Genomic DNA, 16,990 nt, shown 5'->3' with positions numbered 1-16,990 from the left:
CACACTTGTGAACTTACCTCACAACATAAGACCTGGACTTCTGCTGGTCCATTAAAGGCACTGGGGAAAAATAATTTAAGCAAAAAGAGGGTTAAATGGGGTCACGAGGTGTTAACAACAGGAATGTTCTGGAAGAAACTGCGTGCATGAGTGTGTGTGTGTGTGAGTGAAGCTGTTGATTTGCATGAAGTGTGTGTGTCTGACAGATTCGCTGCATATTTTCCATAGAGGATTAATAGGTTTGGTATTTTCACTCCTAGCTCGTTATCCCTTCTTCTCACAGCAATACACTCGGCCTGTTGACTCATGGTAATGTGAAGAGTTTGGCTGTGTGTCAGATCATCTGGAGTCATTTTTAGAAGCCGTGGAGTGCTGCGCTGCCCCCGCTTCACCTAAAGGCGCTCCACGAGCTCCCTGTGTATAATCCCTCGTTTTCCCCTTGAGGGCTCCCCCCATGTGTGGCTGTGCGTTCGGGGACTGCATCCTGACACTCTGTAAAGACTCACAGGCACGACCCCTCTTCTATAGGGCCCGTTTGCACTTGCGGTGAAGCCGATCCTTTGGTAATCTGACCGCAAGTGGACAGCTGAAAATACAGGTGCGAATGCATCCAATCACATCGAGGATGCGTCAAGATCACTCGAGCCACACTAGAGGGGGGGAGGGGGGTTGTGGTCAGGAAGGCATGTGACCCCATTTGCAGAACAGTGTGAACACACGTGTCCCTGACCGTACCAGAGGTCAACTTTGTAGTGTGCATGTAGCGCAGCAACTTCATTTAAATAATACATGGAACTGAGGCCCTGTGTTCAAGGTTGAGGACCAAAATGACACAGCGCTTCCTCTTATTTGAGTGTTTTCTCTCTGGCAGCGGTCATGTGTGTTGGAGAGCAACACATACATCCCATAAATCAACTAGATACCCAGATATATGGCAAATGATCCGTATATTTATAGCACTTTTTCTGGTCTTTTGCCATTCACACAGACTTTCATAAAGTGCATATATGTGTTTCCATGAGAACGGCTTAGTATCAGTAGGTGTGTATTTAGAAACTAGTGTTGACCATGAAACATATGGCCTGTGTTGCCAAAGTCTGATACAGCCAATTCCTCTGGATCATAAACAACCATTATTGTTTAAAACCTGTTAAAAACATTATTGCTGAAAATAGTCCTTAACAAAGTCATTATTATGCGGGTCATTTTTTACATCACGTTTTTAGAAATAAAGGCAGAAACCCACAGACAGGATCATTAATCTTGGACAATTTTGTGTGACTGATAAACAGTTTTTTTTCTGGCTTAGTGAGGATTTGATAGCCTTATCAACAGAAAAGGCCAAATCTAATTCTGTCATTCCTCATTTCTGAAGTTTATGATTCAAGAAAAAATAAGTAAAAACAATAAAAATGAAAAAAAAACTAACCGGTCATGTTCAAAAGTGACAGAATGAAAAGACAGATCATTCCCCACATTGTGGTTTATTCATCATTTCCTTTCTTAACCTCCTGTATGTGCAGTCTAATGCGGTCTGGGTCCAGACAGGCTCTTGACAAAGATGACAGAAAAGGAGAGAGAATTCAGGAGCGAGGTGCTGCCTTCTTAATATAATGAATGTAATTGGTCCCTTTGCTCACATGCCTTCGTTTGCCGGCAGGGAGAGAAATTTGTGTTTCACTTTGCCACAAAAAGAACCGGTGTCGTGTCCCTAACGATGAAAGAAAAGCATAATCATTTGCTCTTTTACAACCCTCAACTATCCTGTGCATCTCTTTACTGACATTTTTCATCATCTGTCACCTCATTCTCCCCTGCTCAAATATCTTGCTCTTCTTCTCCTCCCCTTGTTCTTGTGTTTTTCACCCTCTCTCACCCCCTTTCTCCTCATGCGTCTCTTGTCAGCAGTGGTAATGACACAGACAGTCTTCTGACCCTCCTTGAAACTCTACACCTCTCGAGCATTTAAAAAGCTGAAATGAAAGTGCCGGTACCACAACATGAATGTGGCTGCCAAATGGCAAGGGTAAATATAGAAACACGAAATCTGTATACACATGAAATATGGTATTTCTATTGACTATATTCATCTTTGTCATGTTACCACATCAGAAAGCAGGGCCTGTGACCAACAATATGTGAAAGACAGATATACTATTGGTTTTAAATGGATGCTATAAGTTTTAAAACTATTCATGGTAGGTCAGGAGGCGTAGGAACATCATCGTACACACAGTGTTTAGGAGAGGAATCAGTAATGAGCTGTGTTGTCATAATGACGGCAGAAACGTGTGATTGAAGGGTATTTTTGAGGAAATTAAGATATATATGGTACAAATGAAGATCAACGATAAGATATATGTATTTCTTTTTAATTGATTCTTACCTCTGGAGATTCAGACGTTTCGTTTATTTTCGCTTTTCAGCCTCCCCGATAATAACCTCTGTTGAAAGACAAAAACAGGTCATGTTTAAAATTGATTAAAATACTGATATATTAAAGATAATAACACAGTTTCATGAGAGTCAACTAGTACAAAATCGGGTAAATCTGATGATATGATCCATCCTTTAATATCCATATGTTTCCCCATGCAAAGACCTTGTTTGAACAAATTCTTCTAAAATATGTTTCCTCCTTAAGACGCCAGCAGATAATCTCTTAGGTGTCTCTTAAAATAAACACCAAAGTTCACTTTCAGTCGATCACTCATGTACCATTCTGGTGTCATATAATTAATCACTACTGTCCCTTCCCCCGACCCCCACTATTGCAATGCATCCTGTAGTTCTATAAATTAACCTGCTGCAACTGATGCAGGTTGTTTTTGTGCCATCATCGACTCATGTAGCGATTAACTAGTATCTTAACTAGTATCTTTGTCTGGAGAATGTCGTACGTACGTTTGACCTCCAGCTTGCAGGACACTGTGGCCTCTCCCTGGGCGTTCTTGGCTCTGCAGGTGTACGTGCCGCCGTCGAAGCTGCCCGGCTTACGGATCTCCAGTGAGCAAATGCCCTGGTTGGAGATCTTACGATACTTGGGGTCGTCGCCGATGATCATCTGATTTTTCAGCCACTCGATCTGTGGCTGAGAGGAGGAAGAGGAGAGGATACAAAGTCACTGAGAAACAAGTCTGTGCCTCATTGACACATTTCCTTATTTTGTTATGGTGCGTCATAATGTTTTGAAACTAGTGTCAGATTATTTTTAGCTGTGTTGCTGTTTTTGCTCCATGGATGGCAATGTTGGTCCCCCACTTGGGTCCTTGAATTTCAAAACATTATACAAAAACTACCACTGATTTCCAGGAAATTTTGTAACGGGTGCGACATGACCCAAGGAGGAACATCAATTTTGGAGTTTGCTCAAGATGCAAGAAATAAAAATCCAAATGTAGTGAATCTAAACAGGATTTCAAAAGGGGACTAGAGGAGGTATGCGCTCTATTGAGAGACATTATTATATCTAATGTTCAGTCTTTGCTGTGTTACATGAGACTTCAAAATCAATTCTTGTCTTTACTTGACTCCAGCACAACATCATTCTTTTTCTTTTTCAGAGACACTTACAAAAAAACACACTGAGTAGGCTGGATATTCAGTTTGCTGTCAACTAGTCCTCCAGTGAGTAATGTAAATATGGTGCTGAGGACGGCTGTTGGGTAGACGGAGTAACTCAAACCCTTTTCCTGACCCGAGATATGTTCTTCTCTGGGTTTCAGTGACACTCTCCCTGCACGAATTCCGTCATGTTCCAGCTTCATGAAGGTTGATTTGGCTGATTGAATTACGTCTTCAACCCTTCCTCACCAGCATGAGACAGATATTTAGTTCTGCTTGCGACCAGTTTTCAGAATATAGGTTTCTTCTATTTAAAGAACTGATGTATTAATTTAGAATGTAAATAAGTCCAAATATTTAGAGGAGGTAGGTCATTTTGTCGTGAGGACACAGCTGTTATTATTGAGCTCCACAGTTTTATTGATAGTGACGTATGCAGGGACTGATCTGTGATATTCTTTGGCAGTTTGAGATTTTTATGCAAGTACCAACACTTAATTTGGAAGTGAAATTAAACTGGGCAGAGAAGCTCAAGTTAAACCAAGCTGGGTTGGTGAGTGAGGATTAAAGACGTCCGTTGCGTCCTCTCAGTCTTCATCACCATGCTGACAGAGGAGGACTAGAATGAGGGACATGATTTCATACTAGGCTGTCAACCAGGATCTCTATATCGAGCCTTGGCAGCGAATGAGATGCTGCTGCTGATGATGATGATGATGACGATGTTGATGATGTTTTTTGCAAACCGATACCTCCAACACATGTTAATGTTGCTCCTGTGGCTATCTTGCTAGACTTGTAGCTGTGAGATGTTTTGTATGAGGAACATTTGCCTGAGATGGATGAGATAGAAACAGGAAAAAGCATGTTTGATGATTCAAAGAAGTCCGTAAGAGGGATAGAGGATGATTTTGATGTGTGAAAATGAATTTCTAGTTAAACAGTGTGGTTCAACAACTGTTCTGAAATTGTAGAGACATTCATACCCAATTCTGACTTTGGTGATCTCCTTACTTTTCTTCTAGTGCTGTTAAGTTCTTCGAGCTGATGGCAGCTCATCAAAGATTCTTTTTTACGCTTTTATTCGCCAAGCACAGCTCGTTTTCCCAAAAAAGGACTTTAGTATTAAAGGTACTCCAGCATACAAACTAGAATAGCACTCAGAAGAGCACATACCTCCAACAAGGCCCAACAGTCCCCTTACAACCTCACTCACTCATATACATTTTCCCTCTAGATCCATGAATTATTCCCTGATTTGGTGAAAATACCAAAAGTCTCACAATATTAAAGAAAAAAAAGAAGAAAAACAACTGGATCTGCCGCCTTATCTGGATCAGGACAAAAAGTAATTTGGTGTTTCCGTGACCCATACCACATCTGTCCAACAAGTTTCGGGGCAACCCTTTGTTTAATGCTGCTAAATAATACACAAACAACAATTAATCACACAAATCCACTACTAAGAATATTCCCCAAAAAAATGGAGCCGTGGAAATTAGCATATTATGTCCCATTTAAATTGCTTACTGCCTTTTACATTTAATATCCATCATCTCCTGGCAATGGACGTGCTATTTCTGAGCCTACTTGATTAGTGGAGTGTTTGGTTTAATTGACATTTAGATAAGAAGCTAAACAGAGACAACGTATAACCCGCCACTTGTCTCTTCCTCTTCTTCTTATTGTATCTTCCTCTGTCGCATCGTGTCTGTGTTTGGACATCTGTGTGGGGACAGTCAGCCACACTGATAACAGAGCTGCAGTGTGAGCGGGCGGCAAAAATAACATTTCACTCATCCACAAGAGGAGAGCGAGCTACAGCTCTTATCAGTGTCTCTGTCCTTTGTCTTTGCTCCTTATCTTTCTCAACCTGCTCTCTGCCTCTGGACGTGACAGCTCTTTATCAGAGGCAGCGGGACGACTTATCACGCTACATGCCACATTTCTGCTGGAGCTCCTCAGCAGTTCTCAATAGGCTCTGGTGTCAGAGCCGCAGAGGGGAAGGCGCCTCATGAACACGCTGTAACACACCTACAGCACATAGAGTGAAATATTCAAATTTTCTTTGAGATGCAAAGAGAGAGAGAGAGAGAGAGAGAGAGATTAAAATGCAAAAGTAAGAGCACATGCAGGATCGCGTGGCCAAGACAGAGGTAGTGAGAATATTTTATGTAATTCAGTCAATCAGTTAATTAGCTTTTTAACTAAAATGTAATTATGTGGCTCATAATGGTGCACAGATGAGGATTAATCTGTGACAGCAGTTATATATGAACAGTGTCCTACATTCAGAGCATGTGGTAAATTACTCTTTCCATTGTCGCCTACAGACATGACATTATGTGTTAATTAACACAATTGACCACTTGCATACCTTCAGCACAATCCGTGACATATTTTCTAATTGTACATATTTAAAAAATATATATTATTACATTTATTTTTAACCATTAATTTTTTTTCAAAATTAAATAATATTCCAATTCTGATTTAATAAAATGTTTTAATTTATTTATTGTATAATTTTTTACATCAATACTTTACCTCCACAAATGTTTATTCTGTGTTTGCTTGTGTGTTTTTAGAAGAATTACACAAAAACTGTTAAAATGATTTCCATGACATTCACTTTTGGTGCAGCTTCGGATCTGACGGCGGACCCAGTATTCTTTTTTCACTCTCTTTAGCATCGTGACATTAAAAACATTTTTGTTTATTTCTCAGAGAATAATTAGGTGACTGACCTCTGATATATTTGGTGCAGATCCAGATAAAAATCCACCTCTAGTGAATTTAAATGTTTTCATAAAGGGACTGTTGCTTGGCGCAACCTAGTTTGCCCCCTAATATATAATATGTTGCACAAAACACCAACGCAAATTCCTTATATGTTGAAAAACCTACTTGGCAATTAATCTGATTCTGATGGATGTGTTTTTATGGATCTGTTACTCTGTCAAATAAATCATGCTATCTCTTCTGGACCAGCTGTCAATGAAACAATTATCCATGAGCCCAACCCTATCTATTACCCATCAGTCCGTCTTTTCTTAGTCCTCTGGCATGTAGCTCACTGCCTTCTTCAGTTTCTGTTTGATTTGTCTCAGCTACATCTCCGGCCGCCGCTGCCCTTGGTGACAAGCCAAGGACAGCAGGGGCAGATAATCAAATGTATTTCTACCTCAGCGGGCCACCTAAGCCGTCTGCGTCAGCCAGACAACTGTAAAGATATGTTTAACCAGAGCGGTGGCCGCCAAGAACAGTGAGAGGCGCACTGAAATTTCACATTGACATACCAGTGAAAGCCTTGCCCCATGTCTACAGGGGATCATTAATACCTCATTGGAAGCAGTATATCACCACTCAAACGATTTACAGAGGAACTCCATTAGGAACAAATGGCTTAACAAAATAACAGACGTCTAATCAGGAAAACAGGGATTAATCTTTTCTATATAATCAACAGATGTGTCCTCAGGCCTCATTTACTGTGAGAATAGTTCAGTCAGGAACACTTTGTCATAATTTTATCCATTTATTGCACAATGGGAATACAGTTATGCTTGGCGCGGATGGCTCCATTCTTTGGATGTTCCCTGGTTGAGCCAAGCAGCGTGCTTAGATAAAACAGGCAACACGTGCAAAATCCCAAGGTGGGCGTAGCAGGCCAGATACATTTGTTCAAGATGAATGCCATTTACTGCAATCATGTTTGCACTCAGCACTAAAAGGTGGAGGCTGGGGAGGTGGAGGCAAGTTGCCTGCAGCAGAGCCTGAGTGGCAGTGTAGCCGAGGAGGGATCAGTAAGGAGGAGGTCGTATTTAAAGAGACCGCTTTGGTGAGAGAATGGGCTGTGATTGGTAAATGTGACCGACGAGCACCCATAAACCTTTCAGTAGCTGACAGCTTATGTCAGCTGAGCACATGACTCCGTGTTCTGCATGAACTATGAACTATGAACTGCGATGCTTTATTAATCAGTCAGGAGGTTGGATTAGCTATCAGTGAACAACCACAGACCGTATATGAAGATGGACGACACGTCTCTAATTCCACCCACTATCCAGACATGAAGCTAATAATATCCAAGATAAAAACGCTGCCATCCTGCAATGACAACGCCATTTAGGCCCAGAGACTGCCCAATAGTGATAATGGGATGAAGCAGCTGTAGACGTTTTTACAGTAACAGTACAGTGATCCTGGAAACGCTGCGATGCAAAATGAACTATAGGTGATTGGAACTGGTGCAACTTTTGTTATTTTCATAATGGAGAAGACAGCAATTTGTTGTCCCCTCACCAGCACAAAGGCAGTAAGAGTTTGAGGGAATGTCTGACCTTGGGACTTCCACGGACAGAACACAGCAGCTTGGTGGTGTATCCCACAGTGGCAGCACGGTCGTTGAGGGCGGTGGTGAACTTTGGCGCCTCGGTGAAGTCGTGGTCCACGTACTGGGGAGGCTTGTAGACGATACCTGTGAACACATTAAGCAAAGATCTTACTGAGATCTCGAGGTGTCGCCTGTAAAGCCGTTTTCAGACATAACCTCCGGTTATGTCGCGTATTAGATCCCCCCTGCTGTGTTCTCACATCGACTTCTCCTGGATTTCTACGGACATTATACGAGGAGGCCAGACACAATCGACCAAAAGACACCAACTACTGACTATAAAAAAAATCCAGGTTATCAATTAAAATGAGAGGACTCAACAATAAACAGGCATCACTAAATACAAACACACACATTAACACACGCACACATACCCACAAGTGCAACATGTGATCTGACAGCTGTCCTCATGTTGTCAGAGCCTCTTCAAATTTATTTCAGTTGTAGCTGGGCACGAGCCAAGAGTACTATCCACTTGTGAGTGCCAAGGCCATTTTCACTCCATAAGTCTTCTCTTTAAACACCCACACAAACATACACACACACACACGGCAAAGCATTAGAGCGTAAGTCGACACTTGAACCGCAGCACTGAAACTCTCGCTCGTACAAACAAACTGGCCGTGCAGTAATTCAAGTGCTGCTTTCATCAAGAAGCTCACCTGTCTTCAGGATGGTGGCGACCTGTTTGGTGACAGTGCCCTTCTCACTGATGCCCACCTGGTTCTCAGCGAACACCCGGAAAGCGTACGAGTTGCCCATGATGAGGTCTGAGACGGTGGCACTTAGCCTGTGGTAGTGCTCCAGCACCGTGAACCATTCCTGCAGGCGCAGATACAGCAGACTTCAGTACAGCTACACTGATGAAACCTCATCGGATCAGTTAAATCAATCAAGCATTAATTAACGGGATATCTTTAGCTTTCATTTTTACATCCACTGTGATCGACCTCTATCCAGGAAGAGACAAACTTCTCTGAAGTGCAGTTTGCGTCAAGGACAAATCTGTTTCGGTGTAAGAATGTGTTTTTGTATTTGCATGCGGACATCTGCCGTACCCCAGTCTTCCTGTCCGCCTTCTGAATGGTGTAACCAGTGATGTCTGTGTTGCCGTTATCCTTGGGAGCGGTCCATTCGAGAGCAGCATTGAAGCCCCAGCTGTCCACCAGCTTCGCAGTGACAGGAGAACCGGGCAGCTCTGAGGAGACACATAACTGTCAGCTATATCATTCAATTTATCACAGCAAGAACGGTGTCTAATCCCAACCACGTTACATCAAAATGACTCATGAATTTGTGCGGCCGCGCCTCTGACGGCGGCAGCTGACAGCGGGCTCAAACGCCAGGTCGAAGGGCATCATTGTTGGAGGAGTGAAGTAAAACAAATCAACAAGTCAGCTTCTCAGTCGGAGGTCTGGAATGAGCCGGATGTCATGTCACACCTGCTTCCATGTCTGCATATGTTTGCTGGTTTATGTTGTGTGCAAACGTATGCACGCCATGTGCGACTCACCCACAATCTGAAGGGTGAGGGCGGCTTTGTCTTCAAGGCTGTCCACTTTAACAGTCAACTCATAAACGCCGGAGTCCTCCCGCTCAGCTGTGCGGATGAACATGATGCTGTCGTTGTCGCTGTTCCTGATGTTGAACCTCTTTGTATCCACAGGCTGACCGTCCTTCAGCCAGGACACCACAGGTTTGGGCTTCCCCTGAGGAGAAAGGACGAGACACAAGGTGAAGCGAGGTCAGACGTAATCACCATAAAGTATGAAATGTGTGTTTGTGCTGCTCACAAGAAAGGGGATGACCAGGTTGACCTGCTCTCCAACGTGCCTGATGACACGAGTTCTGAGCATGCGGGGCATGCGGATCTTGGGACGTTCTGAAAAACAAACAATCAGGTCAGACACGTTTGTCCTCTGCCTCTTTCACCATTAGTTTCTGACTCTGATTAACTGATCTGCAGCAGTCGTTGGTAAATTTTGCACACAGGAAATAACCTGGACAACCGAGTGCAGGTTTATATGTCAAGTACACCTTCTAGTGGGGTATGTTTAAAATGGCAGGTCAACAAGACCAGAAAATAAACCAGCCCAGCAAAGCATCATGGTTGAGGGCACAAATTAACATATTATTTTATTTGATTGAGTAGTGTGATCACGCAAATGTACCAAATGAAATAAATGTTGAAGTTTTACGATTAACACAAAACCGTGATACGTAATACGAAAACATGAGGCTCTTATATGACTTGGAGTGAAAACTATAAGTTGATCAATTGGTTGGTCAACAGAAATTGGCATTGATATCAATTGTAAACATTCTCTGTTTTCAGCTTCTAAAAAATGTGCTACTTTACTCTATTATATAAATAATTGTTTTACTTCATATATTTACTAATACTCAAAAATCAGCCCTGGTATTGACACTGTTTATCTGATATGATAGTTAGACAAAGACAAACAAAAAAATTTAATGATTATTCATCTTGTTATACTATACTTGACCTCTCAGAGATAAAGTAAGATTACGATGCAAAATCTTACATTCACTCACAAAACAGCATCAAACTAAGCAGTCCACCATGTGGTTGTCAAATTCATTGCAGATTTATATTGCTGATTGTCTTAAGTTATAAATAACAAAGCACGTAGGAAAGCGGGCCGGATAAAATGTCTGTGTCTGCGTGTGTGAGGAAAAGTAGAATCGTATCCAGGCAGAGAAAAGCAAAAGAGGAAGACCTCTTTTCCAGCAGCAACTTAAAATAGCTTGAGTGACCGGAACCTTGACACGTGTTCCCTCATGTCAATGCACAAGAGAAGCAGCAGGAGGATTTCATCCAGGTCAACTGACTGGAGTGGTCCAACAGTGAAGTACAGTCTAAAAACTTTACTGTATACGTGTGGTTAAAATCATGTGGATCCATGGTGGAAGGGACTTTGTAAGACATTTTCCAGTCACTATGCCGGATGGCTTCATTCGGACCAGGTGCTAAGTATCTGTAAGAGCATCCCTTGCATGTTTGTGCATAAGCAGCAAATGTCTGAAAAGCTCACTGGGCTTAGAGGACACCTAAAACCAGCAGGCTGCTGCCCTCCATCACCCCTCTCACCCTGTGTCTCTTTCTCCTTCTCCTTCTTCTTGTCTCCCCCTCCCTTCACCTCTTGTCCATCTTTTTCTAGCTCTCACAACGTCACACTTTCTCCCTCTGTTGCTCTTCGTCTCCTTTGGTTTCTTTCCCAGAATGCCTCATCCTCCCTGTCCTGACATTTGTTGCCGTAACACCACTGCGCACACTGGGATCCAACTCATTTCCCATGAAGATCAGGTCCGCCTCCAGATTTGGCTCAAACACTAATCCCCAGTAATCAGTACACTTCCCAGCAATGCCAAGCGTGGCAGGCATTACAACATCCAGTGGCCAGGAAGTCCTCCCGCAAGCAGACTATAATCTGTTTGTCTCTGGATAAAGTGTCTTTGTTGGGGGCTTTCTGCATTCGCTGGACAGCGTCTTTATGGGGAGTGCAGATGGGTGTCTGGTCGGGACAGCGTGTGACTGACACGCAGCCGAATCCCCCCAACAAGCCGCCCGGAATGCACCAATTAGGCTCATGTTTCAATCACCTCAGATGACCAGCGGTTCTGATTTCATGACCGCTTTTCTCCTGTTGGGTTTCCTGTTTGTTCACAGCAATTTGACACAGGACCAGGAAATATGCTCACACGCAGTAAGCTCTGCTGGGGGGGGTATGCAAGCTCAGGTCTGCGCTACGTCAAAGTGACCCAGTGAGTGAGAGCTGATGGAAACTCAAAACTGCATGTCCACACTGTAACCGCAGTAAACTGTTGATGTGCGTGTGTATTTTCTTTGGGTATTTTTATAGACAGGGGTAGAAAGATGAGAGGAAATTAGCATCAAAGCCAATTTTCTACTCCTGCTGAAGTTAAATCATGGAATACAATAGCTTACATTGAGGGAAGGTCAAAATGTCTGCCTAAATTTATGTAAGAGTTTCGTTAAGAACATTTAAAATGTTTATTTTGATACATGCTTAATTAACTTTATTATTATTTCCTAGTCTTGTTATCTCTTGTTAAGTGAGACGAGTGAGTGTGGGAGATTGACCTCCTCATTAGTGGAGCCACACCTCCAGTAGATGCTGAAGATCTGTGTACAAACAAGTGAAAGGATGATTAATAGTTAATGACAGTGCTTGTCAACACCAGTGGGATTTATGTGCCTACATCTGTGGAGTCCATCAGGGGCCTCAGCCGTTATTACCACCTCTGCCTCCCTGGTTGCAACACGAGTATTTTAAGGAAAGGTCATGAGTTACAACCATCGCAGAGCTCCTGATGGAGAAGTTTGAGCCAGACAACCTTTCAAATTATTTTTACATCCGAGAAATCCTCTATTTTGGGCTGTTGGGAAACAGGATTTTGAAATACAATTACATTTTGAGGGATATTTTTCTCACTTTAAAGTCTTTAAACAGATCACCCATGGCTTACGCGGTCAATAGAAATTGTCAGTGTACCAAGTGCTACTCACCAACAACCTCACGGATTGGCACGGGCGCAGCCAGGACACCGGGTTCACTGCGACCGCCAGCGTTTACAGCCACCACGCGAACAAGCAGCACGTCACCGGCCGTCAGATTCTTGATGCAGAAGCAGTTTGTTGGGGTCAGTTCCTCGTTAACTACAACCCAGGCTGTTGCTGCAGGAGAACCCAAGGTTGGTTTTAGTATGTAGAGTTTAATACAGTTTTTCGCTTTGGTTATAAAGATATACACATATCATGTAAAGCATAAAGCATCCCTTGATGGGGCATGTTAAATGGTTTATCGCCTGTCGACACAGGTTTACAAACAACCTGCCCTTAAGAAGTACCCTTTGGCCCCCAGGATGAAATCTAAGAGGACATGCCGTCATCTGAGCAAACGTGCACTTCTAAAAGTGGTGTCAGGAGATCCAGTGACAGCCGGTGAAATGCTGCCGGCCGTATACGGCCCGGACCTGGCTATCTGCCCTCTGACACTCTGGGGACAGGTGCGGCCCCACAGCCTCTCACACACGACTCACTTCCATCCTTGCAGTACTCGATGGTGTATCCGTCCAGGCCGGAGTCTCCAATAGTCTCCGGCGTCCTCCATTGGATAGAGAGGCTGGAGTCGTTCACATCCTCCACAGACACGTCCAGAGGAGCGCTGGTGGGGACTAAAGGAGGATCACACAGAGCAAACTGATTCATGGTGGAAGTAGAGATCAGAGAGATGAGCTGAAATGACCCTGAGAGAATAATTACACACATAGTTCTACTTATCAATCATTTAAAAAGTCCCTGTAATATATAATAATATGGATATTTCTCAAATTTTACACAACCCCTTGTCTATCGTATGGTCCAATGTCGAATGAGTTTGTCTAACACTGCAAGACTTTCAGTCCATTTCAAGCAAAAATGTCAAACATTGGCTCCTTCCAGTTTCTTGAAAAAAATAATTAGTAATCCAGTTTTAATAATAAAACTGGATAATTTACGTTTTTTTCAAACATATTGTTAACAAATCTGTTAAAATAATCAGTAGATTAACTGATAATAAAAAATGCACCTGAAACCTGATCATATAGTTCAATCTGTCTGTAAAGCTGTTCATCATTCTGTCATCCAGGGTGTTAGTTACATCACATCCTTTAAAAACTCTTATTAGTTTGAATTGGTTCTATCGACTGGAAATAGTGGTTTCCAAACATTACAGGATGCCATTTCTGATACTGGAACTGATTTCTAATTTTATCCTGTAACAACATCTCTTGTTGACCTTGACTGGGAGTTCAACACGGGACCAAGCCAACAGCAGAGGATAAAATGCTGTCATTACCTGCAGGAGGTGGCGGCGTGGGGGCCTTGGGTGGCTCCTCAACAACGGCAGCTTCCACTGGAGCAGCTAGCATTAAAGAAGCAGGAGGTTAATGCTCTTTTACAAACAATCACCAGCAAGGAGAACCCAATAAGTATACAGAGCATCTTCTCCATCGTGAGACTTCAAGCTGTAACGTTCTGAAATTTCCAATGTGGATGTGCTACAGCGTGCCAATCACTGGAAAAGATACCAGGAAGCTCAATGCTTGTCAAGAATCCAGTGGCCCTCAGAGCTGGGGAAAGGCATGAAATGTAGTTATCAGTGTTTTTAGCGTATATTTAATGGCTGGGTAGTGGTTTTGTTGTCTGTGTGGTGGTTTTATGTTTTTACCATCTGTGGGAGAATCTGCAGCAGAAGCATCTGCAGCGGGAGAATCTGCAGCAGAAGCATCTGCAGCGGGAGAATCTGCAGCCGGAGCATCTGCAGCAGAAGCATCTGCGGCGGGAGCAGAGGCCCCGTCTTCAGCAGCAGGAGCAGCAACTAGCGTTAAAAAGCCATTAGGGAAGCATGTTAACAGCTTACATGACTCATGCAGGACATTCATCTGTATGAAGCTAATCTGATCAGCCTATATTCAGGTGAAGGAAGCGGCAGGACAGAGCAGTGTGGACAAACACTTCTGTTTTAACAGAACAGGTGGATTTATGAGCCAATAACTGATTCCTAAAAACATTGTCGAGACACTGCATCTACACCCAGCAGAGGATCACTGCATGTCCACACCATGGGTTTGATAAATAGAAACACAGCTCTGCAGCATGTACACAGTAGTGCACAGTAGGAAAACAACCAAACACAAACACACCGTGCATTACAGCTTGTGTGTGGGCCGCCTGTGGTGTGTGTTTACCCTCAGCGGGAGCTGTCAGATCAGCTCCTTCCTCTGTGGCTGTGTGATGAAGTTAGCGGGTTACATGTCAAGGTTAGCGGGGGGGAACACTGAGCCATCCATCTGCTGCAGGCACCATTTCTGTACTTTACCAGCAAAGGATTTGGAGTGAAATTTGGATGAGAGCGGTTCATCCCTGGTGTTAACAGTAACTTGTGTCAATAACACTGATGGGTCCAGCAATTTAACCATTATAGACACTGCCTGTACATTGTTCTACTTGTCCTTTGGCTTTTTCAGAAACTGCAGGATGCTGTTAAACAATCAATGATTGACTATGAACAAATTATAGTCAAAATTCATTGATAAATAAGAGTATTGCTAATACATATTAAAATATTAGACACATAAAACATCCCAAAAAGGCAAATGCCAAAGCTACTGTAAATACAGTTCCCTTTTATTTATAGAGGTGAGCAAAACTTTTTTGCTCCAATGAAAAGTTCAACTATATTCCAGTAAATAAGGATCGACAGCGCTTTGAGTTCAGTATACTCAGGCTGACATTTTAGTTCCTATTTCAATGATTGAGTGTCATAGTTCATCGATTTAGACCAGACTACTTCTAATAATACGTAATAACCTTTAACACATAAACATTATCTAAATGCCTTGTTGTCATATTTCTAATACTTCTCTGGAAAGTGGGTGAGTTGCTATTTATGAGTGGGAAAGTTTTTGTCAGTCCAATCCGCTGAGCCCAGGCCCTGAAACAGCATCATGGTGCATGAGATGCAGCTTTGTGTCGGTATCAGACTTCACTGTACTACACCTAAGGATGTAAGACATCTGAGAATATAAATGTGTCCACTGTTTTAAGGTCATGTCGTAACATTGAGAATCTCCACATTGTGAGGAGGAGTTGATCTTGAGAGGATGACGTTACAGCTGCTGCAGCAGCTCCTGTTTCAACACTTGTGGCTGCTGTCTCATTTGCTCTAAGTGCAGTGACTGACGACAGGCCTGAGGACTCGAGATGTGTTGTTGCGTGTGAGAACCATGATCAGCTGCACCCACCTATTTTCTCAGTTTCCTGTGAAACTGAGTGTTGGTTACTGCCCATGCAGCATGGCTATTTGTACACAGCAAATGACACACAAAAACATAATGAATACATTTTTTGTTTAACATCTATACACTGTCTTCTAATATATATTTAACATTTTAATTTAAAAAAAGCATTACATTAAAGGAGTCATTGTGTGCACAAGATCGAGACACTGTTCATGCAATTAAAGAAGAGAGTAAAGATGAGGATGCACATATTCACTCAGTTTAGCAGGTACCATGAGATTTAACTGATAATGTCCTGCAACCAATCCTTCCTCCAAATAGGTCACAGTGTGCAACAGTGTGCTTTCAGATCCTTTGGGAGGATGTGGTTTGTGGTGTTGAAATGAGTCACATTGTACAGAGCAGAGTTTGTGTTATTTGGAAAAAATCATACAAGCACTGGTGTGTATACCAAACTGCATAGCCACAGCACCACAACACACCATGACCTCCAGGGAAGTAACGTTTACTGCCGGAGTTGACTGCTCTTATAAAGTTATATAAATGTTCTGACTTTGCTTTAAAGCTCCTTGTTTGTTTACGTTTTCTGGTTAGTTAACTAAGGTGACTTTTCATCCATAGTACGGCACCTGGAGCGCTTTCCTCCGCGGCGGGGGCGTCTTCAGCTGGGGCGGCGGGCGATGCTGCGTCTGCCTCCGTAGAAGGAGCTGCCTCGGCCGGAGCCTCAGCGGGAGCAGCGGCCTCCGGTGGAGCAGCAGCCGGTTCCACAGGTGGAGCTTCTACCGGGGCGGGTTCAGGCTCCGGGGCCGGCTCAGGTGCCTTCACGGCAGCCTTCTTGGCAGGAGACTTCTTGATGGGCGCAGGTTTGCCTGGCATCGCGCTGACTGATGGACACTACTCTGAATGGAGGGAATCAGGGGGTCTTAGGGAATATATATATATATATAAGTGGTGAGAGGTTCGGTGGTGGGCTTCCACACAACTCCACCCATTCCCTTACTTTGATGGCCCCCTCCCCACCTCACATCATCATCTCTGTTTGGACCAATGACTTACACAGGCAGGGAAAACCCCGGTTCCCAATAATAATAAAAACGAAATAACAAAATATTATAAATAAAAATTAAAAATCAAAACCAAATTAATAATTAACTAATTACAATGATAATTTTCAAAAGACAACTTACCATTAAAATCATC

General features: G+C 42.9%; 1 protein-coding gene across 1 annotated transcript; it reads right to left on the bottom strand.

The window, feature by feature from the left end:
- Positions 1–2,409: 2,409 nt before the first annotated feature.
- Positions 2,410–16,666, bottom strand: mybpha (myosin binding protein Ha). The gene is made up of 12 exons (XM_061075383.1): positions 16,420–16,666; positions 14,310–14,367; positions 13,846–13,913; positions 13,046–13,180; positions 12,513–12,680; positions 9,754–9,842; positions 9,474–9,669; positions 9,019–9,158; positions 8,623–8,782; positions 7,908–8,044; positions 2,905–3,091; positions 2,410–2,444 (listed from the first exon to the last, which is right to left on the bottom strand). Exons 1-12 carry the CDS (start codon positions 16,664–16,666, stop codon positions 2,410–2,412), a joined length of 1,620 nt encoding a protein of 539 aa, XP_060931366.1.
- Positions 16,667–16,990: the final 324 nt, after the last annotated feature.

Source organism: Limanda limanda, chromosome 7, assembly GCF_963576545.1.
Source record: "Limanda limanda chromosome 7, fLimLim1.1, whole genome shotgun sequence".
In the NCBI taxonomy this organism is placed as follows: domain Eukaryota; kingdom Metazoa; phylum Chordata; class Actinopteri; order Pleuronectiformes; family Pleuronectidae; genus Limanda; species Limanda limanda.
This window is presented reverse-complemented; position numbering and strand designations above follow the sequence as displayed.